This window comes from Stegostoma tigrinum, chromosome 6, assembly GCF_030684315.1.
Source record: "Stegostoma tigrinum isolate sSteTig4 chromosome 6, sSteTig4.hap1, whole genome shotgun sequence".
Lineage (NCBI taxonomy): Eukaryota > Metazoa > Chordata > Chondrichthyes > Orectolobiformes > Stegostomatidae > Stegostoma > Stegostoma tigrinum.
In genome coordinates, this window is record NC_081359.1 from 83,749,921 (window position 1) to 83,767,181 (window position 17,261).

Below are 17,261 nucleotides of genomic sequence, written 5' to 3' on the forward strand. Positions count from 1 at the left end.
TAGTGTTATTTACAAATTATTGGCTTCAAAAAGTGAAAGCATCCGTGTTCAAGCGCTAAAAGTTCTGGGATACTTCCTCAAGCACCTTGGTCATAAGTGAGTACCGCTAAGTTAATTTTCTTTTAAGGTAAATTTACTCTTTTCACTTTGTCAGACTGTGAGAAGCCCATGGAACGAGAAATAACAATGCAGAACTTGGTTTCTTTGAGAATGGTTGGGAGATTGTATGGAAATTTTCACTTTTATACTTTAATACATTTTGAGTTGAAATTCTTATTTTACTTTAATGTTGGTAGGCCTGTTTTAAATCTCTTAAGTTTGTGCCTTCTGTGTTAATTTGAGGTGGTATTCAATAGTTTGTTAGAAAAGAGGCATCGCAAATCAACAGAAGCAAACTGTGCTTGATAGAAATAATAGCACTATTGTAAAAGGGTCAAGGGATGTCAAAACTATTTTAAAACATGCAAAATGAATAAAGCCTAAGACTACAAAGTTGAGTAAGGGTTTAGCTGTATTTATGAGTGTGTAAACTGCTTGGATGACTAATAACTAATCTCAGTAAGGAGAGATACCATGTATGGTTGCTATAATGGTAATATATCTTAATTATTCCTGGTTATAATGTTCTTACGATAGATAGAGTGAGGAATAAAAAGTAGTTGTAATGTTAGTTAACGGTTTAATTATAGTGCTAGAATTTTAGGATGTCTTAGAGGATTGTATTAAGACATTGTCTTTATGTGTGTAAATTAAAACATAGAAATTACAGGTTTCCACATTTGTGATTTAATAGGGGTGGAGATTTTCAGACAGCTCACATGATAAGTAAGGACTACAGGGCAGTAATAATGATATAATGAACAAGATAAATTGTACAGAGGTAATGCATGCGGTCAAATTAGGAAATTATATTTTATACGACAGGCAGGTCTAGTTCCCAAATCGATATCACCTTAGTCGAGTGAGGGAAGGAATCTTTTTTTGAAGAAATGAAAGGGTGCAGGCTTTCAATGTTAATGACATGCGTGAGGAAAGTGAATGTACTATAGACAGGTTTGTACATGGAAATGCAATGTTGACCTTTAGTTCAAAGGTAATGGAGTATAAAAGTAAGGAGGTTTCACTAAAATTGTATGAAGCACTAGTCAGACCAGAGCTGGAACATTGTGAACAGTTTTGGGTGTCTTTTCTGAGGAACGATATTGTTCGTCAGGCTGATACTAGATAAAGAGGGATTGTCTTATGAGGAAAGATTTAATAGGTTGGGCTTGTACTTACTGGAAGACAAGAATGAAACATGATGTACACTTTGGACAGGTGTTTTGCTTTGTATCAGAGTTTAGGACCAGAGGGCATAATCACAGAAGAAGTATAGTTAATAGCCCAGCTTCAATAGCCCTCAGTGGGAAAGACTTCCACAGATTTACTATACTTAAAGTAACTTAGATACATCTCAGGTGGAGTCAGACGGACTTTTAATCAGCAAGGGAATCAAGGATTACAGAGAAAAGACAGTACTCTGAAATTGAGAGTTATCAGATCACCATGATCTCATTGAATAGCAGAGCAGACTTGTTCGGCTGAATGGTCAACTTCTGCTCCCAAATTTTAGAGTTATACAGATCTATAGCACAGAAGAACCTCCTTTTTTAAAAAAAAATCCTTTCATAGTATGTGGTTGTAACTGGCTGGCCAGCATTTGCTGTCTGTCCATAGTTTCCCTTGAGCAGGTGGTGGTGAGCAGCGTCCTTGAACTGTTACAGTCATGTCCTTGGGCCCATCAAGTCTGTGTAGGTCAAAAACAACCGCCTAATTATTCTGATTACATTTTCAGCATCTGGCTCATTGCCTTGTATGCTTGGCGCCTCAAATGTACATCTAAGCGCTACTTAAATATGTGGAGGTGCCGGTGTGGGACTTAGATGGACAAGGTCAGAAATCACATGACACCAGTTATAGTCCGACAGGTTTATTTGAAAACACAAGCTATCGCGGAGAGAGAGAGAGAGAGAGAGAGACAGACACGGTGGGGAGACAGAGTGAGTGCGTGTGAGGGGGTGAGAGTATGTGTGTGTAAGTGGGGTGGAGAGAGTGTGTATGAGGGGAGAGAGAGAATGCTTGTGTCTGAGGGAGGGAGAGTGTATGGAGTGGTGTGATCACCTGTAGTGCAACATGAACCCAAGATCCCGGTTGAGGCCTTCCTCATGGGTACCGAACTTGGCTATGAGAGGCATTCTCCGTTGTTGCAGCATCTGCCTGGTTTCGCCAATGTACCATGCCTTGGGGCACCCTTGCCTGCAGCGTATGAGATAGACAATGTTGGCTGAGTCAAATGAGTATCAGTCAGTATGGCAGTTTATAAATTGCTACCATAAATATGAAACCAGCCTGACTCCAGACTAAAGCACAAACAGATTCTAAACAAGGTCTCACACCTAACATGCATTGTCTGACCTAAAATGGTGCCTCTTCCTCACACTGATAAAACCTTTAGTTCTCTCAGGACTGTGACTTGAAAGGAATTCGGGTATGTACATATGCATATTAATCAATTAAAACCTCCTAACTGATTAAAGATTTAACAACTAGCGAGTTTTGAGAAGATTTGAGCTCAGGTTGAGGTTCTGGATGTAAGTTTGCTTGCTGAGCTGGAAGGTTCGTTTTCAGACATTTCACCACCATTCTAGGTAGCATCATCAGTGAGTCTCCGGTGAAGCGCTGGTGTTATGTCCCGCTTTCTATTTATGTGTTTAGTTGCCTTGGATTGGTGGTGCCATTTCCTTTGTTGGTGATGTCATTTCCTGTTCTTTTTCTCAGAGGGTGGTAGATGGGCTCCAAATCGATGTGTTTGTTGATGGAATTTCTGTTGGAATGCCATGTTTCTCGGAATTCTCATACGTGTCTCTGTTTGGCTTGTCCTAGGATGGATGTGTTGTCCCAACCAAAGTGGTGTCCTTCCTCATCTGTGTGTAAGGATACTAGTGATAGTGGACCATGTCTTTTTGTGGCCAGTTGATGTTCATGTATCCTGGTGGCTAGCTTTCTGCCTGTTTGTCCAATGTAGTGTTTGTCACAGTTCTTGCAAGGTATTTTGTAAATGACAAAGTGTGGAGCTGGATGAACACAGCAGGCCAAGCAGCATCTCAGGAGCACAAAAGCTGACGTTTCAGGCCTCGACCCTTCATCAGAGCGGGGGATGGGGAGAGGGTTCTGGAATAAATAGGGAGAGAGGGGGAGGCAGACCGAAGATGGAGAGAAAAGAAGATAAGTGGAGAGGAGAGTATGGGTAGGGAAGTAGGGAGGGGATAGGTCAGTCCAGGGAAGATGGACAGGTCAAGGAGGTGGGATGAGGTTAGTAGGTTGGAAATGGAGGTGCGTCTTGAGGTGGGAGGAAGGGATGGGTGAGAGGAAGAACAGGTTAGGGAGGCAGAGACAGGCTGGGCTGGTTTTGGGATGCGGTGGGGGAAGGGGAGATTTTGAAGCTGGTGAAGTCCACATTGATACAATTGGGCTGCAGGGTTCCCTAGCGGAATATGAGTTGCTGTTCCTGCAACCTTCGGGTGGCATCCTTGTGGTACTGCAGGAGGCCCATGATGGACATGTCATCTGAAGAATGGGAGGGGGAGTTAAAATGGTTCGCGACTGGGAGGTGCAGTTGTTTATTGTGAACCGAACGGAGGTGTTCTGCAAAGCGGTCCCCAAGCCTCCGCTTGGTTTCCCCAATGTAGAGGATGCCTCACCGGGTACAATGGATGCAGTATACCACATTGGCAGATGTGCAGGTGATCCTCTGCTTATTATGGAAAGTCATCTTGGGGCCTGGGATGGGGGTGAGGGAGGAGGTGTGGGGGCAAGTGTAGCACTTCCTGCGGTTGCAGGGGAAGGTGCCGGGTGTGGTGGGGTTGGAGGGCAGTGTGGAGCGAACAAGGGGGTCACGGAGAGAGTGGTCTCTCCGGAAGGCAGGCAAGGGTGGGGACAGAAAAATGTCTTGGGTGGTGGGGTCGGATTGTAAATGGCGGAAGTGTCGGAGGATGATGCGTTGTATCCAGAGGTTGGTGGGGTGGTGTGTGAGAACGCGGGGGATCCTCTTTGGGCGGTTGTGGCAGGGGCGGGTGTGAGGGATGTGTTGCGGGAAATGCGGGAGACGTAGTCAAGGGCGTTCTCCACCGCTGCGGGGGGGGAAGTAAATGACGTTCGTTTTGCTTGTTGTCTGTATAGGGTCTTTTAAGTTCATTAGCTGCTGTTTTAGTGTGTTGGTGGGTTTGTGGGCTACCATGATGCCAAGAGGTCTGAGTAGTCTGGCAGTCATTTCCGAGATGTCTTCGATGTCGGGGAGTGTGGTTATGGTTTCTGGGCACGTTTTGTCTGTTTGTTCGGGTTTGTTGCTGAGAAATCGGCGGACGGGTACCCAATGAACACAGTCCGCCGATTTCTCAGCAACAAACTCAAACAAACAGACAAAACGTGCCCAGAAACCATAACCACACTCCCCTATTATCAAAGACATCTCGGAAATGACTGCCAGACTACTCAGACCTCTTGGCATCATGGTAGCCCACAAACCCACCAACACACTAAAACAGCAGCTAATGAACTTAAAAGACCCTATATAGACAACAAGCAAAACGAACGTCATTTACAAAATATCTTGCAAGAACTGTGACAAACACTACATTGGACAAACAGGCAGAAAGCTAGCCACCAGGATACATGAACATCAACTAGCCACAAAAAGACATGACCCACTATCACTAGTATCCTTACATACAGATGAGGAAGGACACCACTTTGATTGGGACAACACACCCATCTTAGGACAAGCCAAACAGAGACACGCATGAGAACTCCGAGAAGCATGGCATTCCAACCGGAACTCCATCAACAAACACATCGATTTGGAGCCCATCTACCACCTTCTGAGAAAAAGAACAGGAAATGACATCACCAACACAGGAAATGACACCACCAACCCAAGGAAACCTAAACACATAAATAGAAAGCGGGACATAACACCAGCGCTTCACCGGAGACTCACTGATGATGCTACCTAGAATGGTGGTGAAATGTCTGAAAACGAAACTTCCAGCTCAGCGAGCAAACTTACATCCAGATTTAACAGCATTTGAGGTTTGTTTATTAGATCCACATCAATGGTGTGAATGTTTGATCTTATACTTATAAATTCAGTGTCTGATGCTACCTCTCATTAATGCCTGAAGAAGGAGTGAGGCTGCAAATGCTTGTGTTTTCAAATAAACTCATTTGGACTATAACCTTCTGTTTTGTGATTCCTACCCTTGGTTCTTAAATGTTATGAGGGTTTCTGCCTTTATCACTTTAACATTCAGTGAGTTCCAGATTCTCAACACTTCACATCTCCTGTTAACCTCCTGGCCCTTACCTTAAAATCTATGCAGTGATCATTGATCTCTCCACCAAGGGGAAACAGTCTTTACTGCCTGCCCTACCTGCACCCCTCGTAATTTTATACATCTCATTCATTCCCTCCTTGGTAACCATTCTTCCAAGGAAAATAACCCCAGCCCATTAACTCTTCATAACTAAAAATTTCCAGTTACATCCCCTGTGCACCCTCTCTACATGTTCACACCCCTCCTATAATGTGGATTTCAGAACTGCACCAAATGTTGTAGCTGTGGCCTAACCAACACTTTACGCAGTTCCAGTATAACTTCCCTGCTGTTAAACTCTATGCTGTGGCTGATAAAGGCAAGTATCCATGTGTCTTCATAACAACGTTAGCTACAGTCCTGCCATCTTAAGGGCCAAGTGGACATGCACACCAAAGCCCCTCTGAGCCCCAGTGCTTCCCTGGATCTTATCATTCATCGAGTGCTCCCTAACTTTGTTGTCCAGCCCAAATCACTATTTACCACCCCATTCATTTTTGAATGATTCACAAATTTACTCTTCAACTCTCCTATATTCAATTCTGAATTATTTGTACATATCACAACAGCAAGGGCCCCTATAATGATACCTGAGGACCCCACTCAGCAGAGGTTTTCTGTCACAAAACGCCCCTTGACAATTATCCTTCTTGCAACTCAACAAAAACTGAATGCAATTAGCAAGATATTTTTGGATTCCATGTGGCTCTTAAATTTGTTACCAGTCTCCCATGTGGGAGCTGTTCAAATACCTTACTGAAGTCTCACAAGATTAATGCATCGTTCTCATCTGCACATCTGGTCGCCTCTTTGAAAAGTTTGAACAAGTTGGCCAGGTATGACCTCTCTTTTACAAAACCATGCTGAATGTTTTTGACGCATCTCTGACTCTCCATATGCAAATTATTTCTGTCCCTCAGAATTTTTTCTGTTACTTTCCCCACCATAAAGGTTAGATAGACTAGCCTGTAGTTGCCTGGCTTTTTGCTTACTGCCTTCTTGAATAATGATACCATTTTGGCTGTCCTCTGGTCATCTGGCACCTCCTCGCGTGGCCAGCGAAGAATTAAAAAGTATTGCTCGCAGCCTGCTATTTCCTCCCTTGGCCCTCTCAACAAGATGAGACATATTATATGCAGGTCTGGAGTTTTATCTGCTTTTAGGCCTTCTAGACCTTCTAGACCACTCAGAGCCTCCTGTATGTCTGTGCTAATTCCTTTAAGTTTCTCACAGTCCTCCTTCTTGATATTTATACCAATGTCATCCATCTCACTAGTGAAAATATACATAAAGCATTTGTTTAGAACCTACCAATGCCATCTGGTGCCATGTACAGATTTCCACTATGCTCCTTAATGGGCCCTACTTTTTCCCTAGTTATCCTTTTACCTTTAAGGTACTTGTAAAATAACTTAGGAATTTCCTTAATAAAAACTGAAAGAATTCCTGTAAATCTGGAACAAAAACAGAACTTGCTCAGCACGTCTGGCAACATCTGTGGAGAAAAAAATCAGAGCTAACGTTTCAGGTGCAGTGACCCTTCCTCAGAACTGTTCAGAACTAGTTGGAAGCCCAGGTTATTTACTGTGGTAGTTGATAAGAAGAAAAAAAATGAATTGGTGATTGGGAGAAAAGAAATGTGTTTAAGAACATTTCTGAATATAGTGAAAATAACAAAAAATCAAAATACTGCATGTTAACCTAGTAGCTGTTTGTGGGTTATTGCTGGTTCAGAGTGGCTCCCACAGGATGTTCACTACATGAATGTTTGTTCCACTTAAAATTGGGAAATCATTTTGCAAAATGCCTTAAAATATTTTGATATTAAATAAATGTAATTAAGTTGCATATTAAATATCTTGAGTATTCTAAATTTCTGGTATTTACTTTGTTATTCGTCTTTATTTATGACATGTAAAGAGATCACAGTTTTAATGAACTTTAATCATGTCCTGAAGTGAAAATTTAAATCAGTGCAAGTTGGACTAACTTCCAACTGATAGGGCAATGGACATAACAAAAGTGACTCTAAATGAAGAAAAGGTGAATTTAATTGATTTTAATCACTATGCAAAATAAACCGTAATCAGTCATATCTAGTATAACCATGTGACTCTTTCAGAAGGAAGGTGGAGATCATGCACACACACAGTCTGTTCACTCTGCTTGGAGAAAGGTTAATGCTTCACACCAGTACGCTTACTATAACGACATATAACACACTTTATGAGGTAAGACATTGAACAGAAAAGAGACATGGCAACTACTGTAATTTTTGTGAGAAGCATATGTTAGACACAGTTCAAAGATGAATTTCTTGCTGTGTTTACTACATGCTTAACAATAACAAAAAACTCACTGTTTTGGATTATTTGTTAGATTTCTGAAGTTTACATGCATTCTGTTGGGGATAAAATGGTAAAGCTGCAATTGTCAATGCATTTTGTACAATAACATTTCCTTGTATTCACATGTGAAAAGATACTTTCACAAATTGTTGTTTCCTGGAATAACATAGAATCTGTACCCATATGCTTGCCTTTTTCAATTAAAATGCAATTAGCCCCATTTTGAATGTGTTCCAGTAAGGTGTCTGCTACGTCCAATTATGTCTTTTAATTTTTGCTGTCAGGCTGGTTCTTGAAAATTGTTAGATTGTTTTATGGGTTGAATTGAGGAGGGTAACAGTAAACCTTGAAAAAATATAACAGTCTTAATTTTGAGCATTGTTTTTAAATGGATAGAAAATAAAACAAGCAGATTAAGAACAGGTTAATAGACAGCAGTGCAATTTATTTTGTACTGCATAACATCATTGTATGTATGGTATAGAATGTTGCAGTTTTTCCCTGTACATAACCTTTAAGAACAAAATTGACTAATTTATATTTTAGTTAAATCACTCAGTTAACATTTAGTGTACCTTTATTTGATGAAATTAAAATATTTCTAAAATGTGGCACAAATGTTAGATTTAAAAGTTAATCTCCTACTCATTGCATAACAATCATAAAAATATTCATTTCTAATATCTGTAACTTAGAATATCGTAATATTTATGTCAGGAATATTTTGTGGCTGTGGTAGTAGAGAAGGGTATTCTGTTTGGTATTAAGCACTGTAAAATATGTCATTGGGAGAGATAGAATATTATAATTTTAGCATGTTATTTGGAATCTTTCAAATTGTTGTATGTAGTTAATTTGGTTGATTCTATTTATCATTTTTGTGTAATAAACTTTTATTGTTTATACTAGATCTGCAGTGTTGCATACTTGTGTTTCAGTGAAAGACTATGTCATTAAATAAAACAAAGCAAAATATGATCTAACTAATGAGATTTCAGTTTGGATGTGTTTTGTCCAGTAAAAGCATCAGCCGGGATCATAACAATATGTTTACTAGAACAGTACAAAGGACTCATTCATTGAAAGTGTCCATTTAATTTTTTATCTTTTCCATAGCAGAAAAGGAAAGGTGTCCAGCAGTCTGTGCCCATTGTTGTTTGTGGTGTTCTACCTGAGCTAATTGTGCTGCAATTTAATTTTGATTTCTAACATCCATTGATCAACTAATTTGTTCCTCAGTGCTTATTTTGGCTTTCTATTACCAAAAAAATCGATTTTACATTGGCTTGATACTGATTGTTGTTTAATCTTTGTTAGTCAAAAATATTGAAAATACCACCATTATAATATAGCAATTTGACTAAATTTAAAAAGCGATCTTACGATAAAGATGCAAAGCTTAATTTATTACTAGTTTGCTTGGCCTTTGGAACACCTCAATTTGAGAAGGACTGAATCTGAAAGATTCATTTCTGCTCCCTTTGCATTTGTTGACTTGTTCAACTTGTACATAAAATGAGCAATTAATAGTAAGGCTATCAAGAAAGTCTAGGTGTGAGACTGATGAAGATTATTTTAACTGAGTTGATCTCATCAAAAACAGTTAAAGAGTGTTCATAAGGTATCGTGGGTATTGGCCACAACTTGATGAAAAATACTTTGAAACTACCTCAGACTTGAGCAAATTAAATTGTTAGTGTAGAATGCAAAATACATGGTGTGTAATATATTATTGCTAGTCTATTAATCCAGAGACCCGGGTAATGTTCTGGCGATCTGGTTCAAATTCCACTATGGCAGATGGTGGAATTTGAATTCAATAAAATCTGGATGTGAACCTAATGATGACCACTGTTGATTGTTGGAAAAATTCATCTGGCTCACTAACGTCCTTTAGGGGAGGAGATTTGGCATCCTTACTGGGTCTGATTTACGTATGACTCCAGACCCATAGCAGTGTAAATGAATCTTAGCTGCCGTGTGAATTATCCTCGCAAGCCATTTAGTCACAAAACTACTAGAAAAGAAAATGGATAGACCTAGGCATCGGAAATGACAATGGCAAACACCATCCTGTTGACCCTGCAAAGTCCTCCCTAACGTGCTAGTGCCAAAATTGTGAGACCTGCTTCAGATTGATCAAGCATCAGTCTATTCACTATAGCTGACAAACTGGGTCTACAGCAGGTGAAGAGGGAACCAACAAGAGTAGAAAGGATGCTTGACTAAGAGACAATGCCCCAGACACCATCATTGTTCCTGATCGGTAGGGGAATTGAATGTTATTGGGAGATGGGAGGAAAGTAGATGCGTGGCGTGTTGGATCAACCATGATTCCATTGAATGGTGGGGCAGGCTCAATGTGCTGAGTAGTCTGCTCCTGTTTCTATTTCTTATGGTCTTATTCCCATCCCTGGTTATGTCCTGTCTCACTGGCCCTACAGGCCAAGCAGAGGTGGTGGCACGTGGTGTATAACTGGGAAGAAGTTGCGCTGGAAGTCTTCAGCGTTGACTTCAGCCACCTTGAAGTCTCATGGCATTGGGCCAAACATAGGCAATGAAATCTCCTGCTGATTACCATGTACCATCCTAACTCAACTGATGAATCAGAACTCCTCAATGTTGAACATTATGTGGAGAAAAGGGTCAGAATTTGCTGTGTGGGAGATTTCGATCTCCAGCATCACTGCATGTCGAGTTCTAAAAGACATTGCTGCTAGATTAGGTCTGCCAGGTGCTCAAAGAACCAACAAGAGTCAAAAACCCATTTGACCTCATCTCCAGTGTTCTGCCTTCTGCAGAAGTACATGTCCATGTCAGTATTGTAAGATTTACCACCACAGGGTAGTGGTAGTTTTCACATTGTTCACATTGATAGTGCCACATGACACCGTATAAGATATTATCACAATGCTAAAATGGGATGAACTTCAAAAGGTCATTGGGCATCAATGAGGTACGGTGGGCTGCTGTCATCAGCACTGTGAAGGAATGTATTCATATATTTTACATTTTGTTTATAGATTTTGACTGAACAAGTTTGTACACAAGTTGTTCACAAGCCTCATCCAGAACCTGACTCAACAATAAAAATTCAAAACCCAAGTAAGTAGAGATAATGGCTAGTTTTAGCTTCAGATCATGCAATCCTTCAATTGCACTTACAGCATAAATGTAGAGCAATATTGACAATGGTCTGGATGACAGTAACTTGATGAAATTAAAATGTACCTTTGAAGATCTGTTTCCAGATCATGCCCAATTCATTGTTGTAAAAAAAGAAAAAATGGTATATGTTGTACTCTTTGTAAAATATGATGTTTTCACATTTATTTGCATTTATCAAAAACATAACATTATGGACAAACCCAAGAGTTAGAATTTTTTTCTCAATTACAATTCAAAGTTAAGGCTTCTATGATGCTCCCTTCAGTGTATTTCCCTTTTAACTTTAAATGCTGCTATGATGTGAAAATGTTGATAAGCTAAATAGAATAATAACTGAACAGAATAGTAATTTATTGTCACTTCCAAACTCTTAGCTCTTTGGTTGTCATCGTGCATTCTGATTAAACTATAATAAACCATGGTACAAGTTGGTTAAACCTACGTAAAATTTTTTGAAAAGGAATGCCTAGCAAAGCTGACCATTTTCTCATGTATTCCCTAATCTGTTGTAAAAGCAAAAATTGTCTCTTGAGTTAAGCTGTTCTCCTCAGTCCAAGGACTTGCTTTGCAACTTGTTTTACACATCCTCTCTAAGGTCATTGTAAGTCGACCTACAGCATGTGGGCAGCAGCAGCTCTGTAAGTCAGCTCACCATCACCTTCTCAAGGACAACTAGGGAGGAGTAATAAACACTGTTCCAATCAGCGACGCTCACATCCCATGAATGAATGAAAATAATCAAGAAATAACTCAATAATGTGAATTATGTAATGAATACTTCAGGCAGAAGAAAGGATCTGCAAGTGTCATGTTGACATGTTCAAAAGTGTAGAACGGGTACCTAGTTTTTTTAGACGTTGCATCACAGGTAGACAAGGTGGTCAAGAAGTTGTTTAGCACATGTGCCTTCGTTGCTCAGACCATTGAGTACAGAAGTTGGTGTGTCATGTTGGAGTTGTATAGGAAGTTGGTGAGGCCACATTTGGAGTTCTGGTTGCCCTTGTATAGGAAGGATATTATTAAACTGAAATGATTTACAAGAATGTTGCTGGGACTGGAATGTTTGAGTTTTAGGGAGAGGCTGGATAGGCTGGGACCTTTTTCAGTGGAATGTGGGAGCTTGGGGTGGGTGACCTTATACAGGTTTATAAAAATCATGAGGGACATATATAAGGCAAAGAGCAAAGGTGTTTTCCATGTGGCAGGAGGGCTCAGAACTAGAGGGCATATTTTTAATGTGACAGGAGAAAGATTTAACAGGAACCTGACAGGCAGCGTTTTTACACGTGGGTGGTTCCTGTGTGGAGAAAAGCTGCCAAAGGAGGTGTTAGCTGCATGTACACTATATGACCTAAATTATCCCATAAGCTGTGTTAACAGCTCCTCCAACGTACATTGCCACCATAAAAGATTTGTGCATACATAACCCTGGGGACCTCTGTTCTAGTCTCTCTTTTGAATTGTATTTTATTCTCTCCTAGTCTATCCTATCAAAGTGCGTCAATAGATACTTTTCTGCATTGAGTATGTTCAGCCATCTATCTGCCTAACTCACCAGCCTGTGTACGCTTACTGTCTATTACTATTCTGCACATAGTCCTTGCACGTTTTGCATCATCGGATATTGATATCCCACGAATCCAATACCTAAGTAGTTCTATACCTACACCTGGGGAAATCCACTATTATTTTCTCCAGTCTGAGAAAATAATCGTTTAACTGCTGTATCTCAGCCACTGTTTTATCTATGATATTCCTGTTCCTTTTATACCATGGTTCAGATCTGTTATTTGGTATTTCATCAAATGTCTTTTAACAATCCATGTACACCACAGCAATAACATTATTCTCATCAATCCTCTGATTTGCTTAGAAACCACGCATGTCAGATGTAAGGATGTGGCCTTTGCACCAATATTTAAGAGACTTCTGCTTTTAGGTGAGATACAGAAGTATAACACTCAGTTCCTTGAACCTGTTTTGCCATTCAGTAAAATTCTGGCTGAATTAATTACTCCACATTCCTTTTTATCCCTACTTTACTTTCACCCAATTGCTTATCAAAATCTAATTTTAAAAATGCTAGCATCAATTCTAACAGGTAGAAGTGTAGTATTTACAAATTTATAATAAAATCATGCAGAGCCAGCTAAACTTCGGGAAAGGGAAATTGTGATTGATGAATTTATTACATTCATTGAGGCAAAGGGGAGTCCAAGAAATATATTTGGATTTCCAAAAGTTGTTCAATAAGGCACCAAACATGAGGCTACTTAATATGATAACAGCCTATGGATTTGTGTAACATTCAGATGAATACTGAGCACAATTCTGGTCTCCCTGCTATAGGACAGATGTTGTGAAACATGAAAAGGTTCATAGAACATAGAATATAGAACATTACAGCGCAGTACAGGCACTTCGGCCCTTGATGTTGCGCAGACCTGTGAAACCAATCTGAAGCCCATCTAATCCACACTATTCCATTATTGTCCATATGTTTACCCAATGACCATTTAAATGCCCTTAGTTGGTGAGTCTACTACTGTTGCAGCCAGAGCATTCCATACCCTTACTACTCTCTGAGTAAAGAACCTACCTCTGACATCTGTCCTATATCTATCACCCCTCAATTTAAAGCTATACCAAAGGATTTACAAGGATGTTGCCAGAGTTGAAGAAGTTGAGCTATAGGGAGAGGCTGAATAAACTGGAGCTGTTATTCCTGGAGTGTCGAAGGCTGAGGTGTGATCTCACAGAGGTTTATAAAATCGTAGGGGCATGAATAGGGTAAATATATGATTTTTCCCCCTGGGGTGCGGGAGTGCAATATGAGAGAACATAGATTTAAGGTGAGAAGGGAAAGATTTAAAAGGGACCTAAGTGACAACATTTTCATGTAGATGGTGGCGCATGTATGGAATGAGCTGCCAGAGGAGGTTGGTACAATTGCAGCATTTAAAAGGCATCCTTTATGCAGATATCCATGGGTATGTGTATAGGATGGGTATAGAAGGATACGGGCCAAATGCTGGCAAATGGGACTAGATTAATTTATGATATCTGGTCGGCATGGATGAGTTGAACCAAAGAGTCTGTTTCCATGCGCTATTTCTCCATGGCTCTAAAATGATAGTAAACCATCACTATAATTCATAAGCAAAATGTTCTACTTAAGGTAAATGGCAGTTTGGTAGAAGTGACCATTACCTGGGGAAATAAAGTCTTATCATTACACTGAGGACACCTTCCAGTGTGTTGTCTGTTACTGTTACCACTATTACTAAAAGGGATAGAATTTGAAGGAATGTAGAAACCTAAGACTGGGCATCCATGAGATGTTGTGGGCCACCAATATCAGCATCATTGCACCCAAACACAATCTGCAGCATATTAGCCTGGCATATTTCCCACTTTACCATTACCATCAAGCAAGAGGATTGATCTTGGTTCAATGAAGATTGCAGGAAGATATGTCAGGAGCAGTGCTAGGCACATCTAAAACTAAGTAAAAAAGGTAAAACACCTGAATTCCTGAGGTGAGGTAAGAGAGACAGCCATTGAAATCTAGGCTGCATTTGACGGATTGTGGCATCAAAGAGCCCTAACAAAACTGGAATTGATGGGTATCAGGAGGCAAACTTTCAGCTCATTTGGAGTCATACCTGGCATGTAGGAAAATGGTTCTGGTTGTTGGAAGTCAGTCATCTCAGCTCCAGGACATCTCTGCTGGAGTTCCTCAGGGCAGTATCCTAGGCCCAACCATCTTCAGCTGCTTCATCAATGACCTTGTATCCATTGTAATGTCAGAAGTGGGAATGTTCGCTGATGATTGTGCAATGTTCAGCAACATTCATGACATTTCAGATACTGAAGCAGTCCATGTTCAAATGCTGCAAAATCTCTGACAATATCCAGGCTTGGGGTGACAATTGGCATGTAACATGCACACTACATGTATGCCAGGCAATGACCATCTCCATTAAGAGAGAATATAATTACCAACCAGTGACGTTCAGTAGTGTTACCATCACTGAATCTCCCACAATCAAGTCCCTGGGGGTTAGCACTAATCAGGAATTCAACTGGACTTGTCACATAAACACAGTGACTCCGACAGCACTTCAGATGCTAGGAGTTCTACATCGAGTAACTCACCTCTTGACTCCTCAAAGCCTGGCACCATCGATAACGGACAAGTCATGAGTGTGATAGAATACTCCTCACTTGCCTGGATGGGTGTAGCTCGAACAAGACTCAAGAAACTTGACATCATCCAGGGTGAAGCAACCTGCTTTACAGGCATCACAACCATAGTTGTCCACTCTATCTACTACCCATGCTCATTAGCAGCATACGTACTCTCTACAAGATGCACTGCTGAAAATAACTAAAGATCCTCAGACAGCATTTTGCAAACCCCTGACCACTTCCATCTAGGAAGACAAGGGCAGCAGATACATGGGAACACCACTACTTGCAAGTTCCCTTCCATCCTGACTTGGAAATATATCACCATTCATTCGACGTCACTGGATCAATATCCTGGAATGCCTTCCTACAGCAAGTGGACTGTGGAGATTCAAAGCGGCAGTTCACTTACACCTTCTCAAGGTTAGCTCAGATGGTTGGAGTGTGTGCTAATAACACCCAGGGTCACGGTTTCAACCCCCATACTGACTAAGTCTGCAGGTTTCCAACCATGAATTTAACATTGTGTATTTTCATTTGAAGCATGCATTTGCGATAAGACCATGCGGCTGTCTCATCTTTAGGGGCGGCACGATTGCTCAGTTCTTACCACGGCTACCTCATATCACCAGGGACCCAGGTTCAGTTCCAGCCTTGGGTGACTGTGGAGTTTGCACATTCTCACCATGTCTGCGTGGGTTTCCTCCAGGTGCTCCAGTTTCCTCCCTCAGTCTAAAGGTGTGTATGTTGGGTGGATTGGCCGTGCTAAATTGCCCATAGTGCCCAGAGATGTTCATCTTTGGTATGTTATAAGGGGATGGTTCTGGGTGGGATGCTCCAAGGGTCAGTGTGGACCTGTTGGGTCGAAGGGCCTGTTTCCACGCTGTAGGGATTCTATGATTCTAAATTGCCATAGTATCTAGGGATGCGCAGGCTAAGTAGTTTAACCTTGAGAAATGCAGGGTTACAAGAATAGCCTGGGAGATGGGTTGGATGCTGTATGGAGGGCCACTGTGGACGTGATGGACTGAATGGCCTGCTTCCACACTATAGGGATTCTGTGATCTATGAACTAGGGACAGGCAGTGAATTCTGGCCAGCCATCAACTCCCATGTCTCACAAATGAATAAAAAAATCCAGTGAAGCTACAATACAGAGCTGCTTGTATGCCGAACAACTTAAGCAGCAAGTGATTCCTGAACCAATAGATCAGATCTAAACTGCCATATCCACTCACGAATGTCAAGAACAATCAAACAACTCACTAGAGAAGAACGCTGCATAAATATCCTCATCTCAATGATGGCTGAACTCAGTACATCAATCTAAAAGATAAGGCTGGAGCATTTACAGCAAAGAAAGACGGTGGTGGCTGTTGGAAGTCAGTCCCATTTGCTCCAGGAATTCCTTGGGGTAGCTGTCCTAGGCCTAATTGCCTTCAGCTACTTTGTCAACAAACGGCCCTTCATTGTGAGATCAGAAGTGGGAATATCCATGGATGATTGCGTGATAATCAGTACCATTGCAACTCCTACTGAAGCAGTCCATGTCCAAATGCAACAAGGCTTGATCAATATCCAGGTTTAGGTTGACAAGTAATATTTGCACCATACAAATACCAGACAATGACTACCTTTAACAAGACAGAATCTAACCATTTGGTTGAGTGCAACTCCACTGCAGAAGCTTGACATCATCCACAACAAAGCAGGCCACATGATTGACACCACATTCAAGCACTTCAACACCAATGGTTAGGAGCAGCAATTTGTACAAAAATCCACATGATGCACTGCATAAATTCACCAAGGCCCCTTAGTGCATTCCAGACCCATGACCACCACCATCCACAAGTACAAGCGGACATCCGCAAATTCCCCTCTAAGCCATTCACCATCCTGGCTTGGGAGTATATCGCTGTTATTTCACTGTCACTGGGTCAATATCCTGGAACATTTTCCCCAATGGGACTATGTGTCTACCTACATTAAATGGACTGCAATGGTTCAAGAATGCAGCTCACCACTACCTTCTCATGAGCAACAAGTGATTGGCAATAAATGCTAGTTGAATCAGCGATTTTTCACATCGTGTGAATGAATACAAAAACATTCTCCTGTAATGATCTTGTTTAAATGTTGA

The 17,261-nt window shown here is 40.9% G+C and overlaps 1 protein-coding gene across 2 annotated transcripts in view; it reads left to right on the forward strand.

Annotated features, from left to right (window-relative positions):
* nbeaa (neurobeachin a) overlaps positions 1-17,261 on the forward strand; it is an 828,675-nt gene that overhangs the window by 185,132 nt on the left and 626,282 nt on the right. For both annotated transcript variants that reach the window (XM_059646713.1, XM_059646714.1), the window contains 3 exons: positions 4-96; positions 7,534-7,642; positions 10,783-10,864. In XM_059646713.1, coding sequence (XP_059502696.1) covers positions 4-96; positions 7,534-7,642; positions 10,783-10,864 — 284 coding nt within the window. The remainder of the gene's footprint in view (positions 1-3; positions 97-7,533; positions 7,643-10,782; positions 10,865-17,261) is intronic.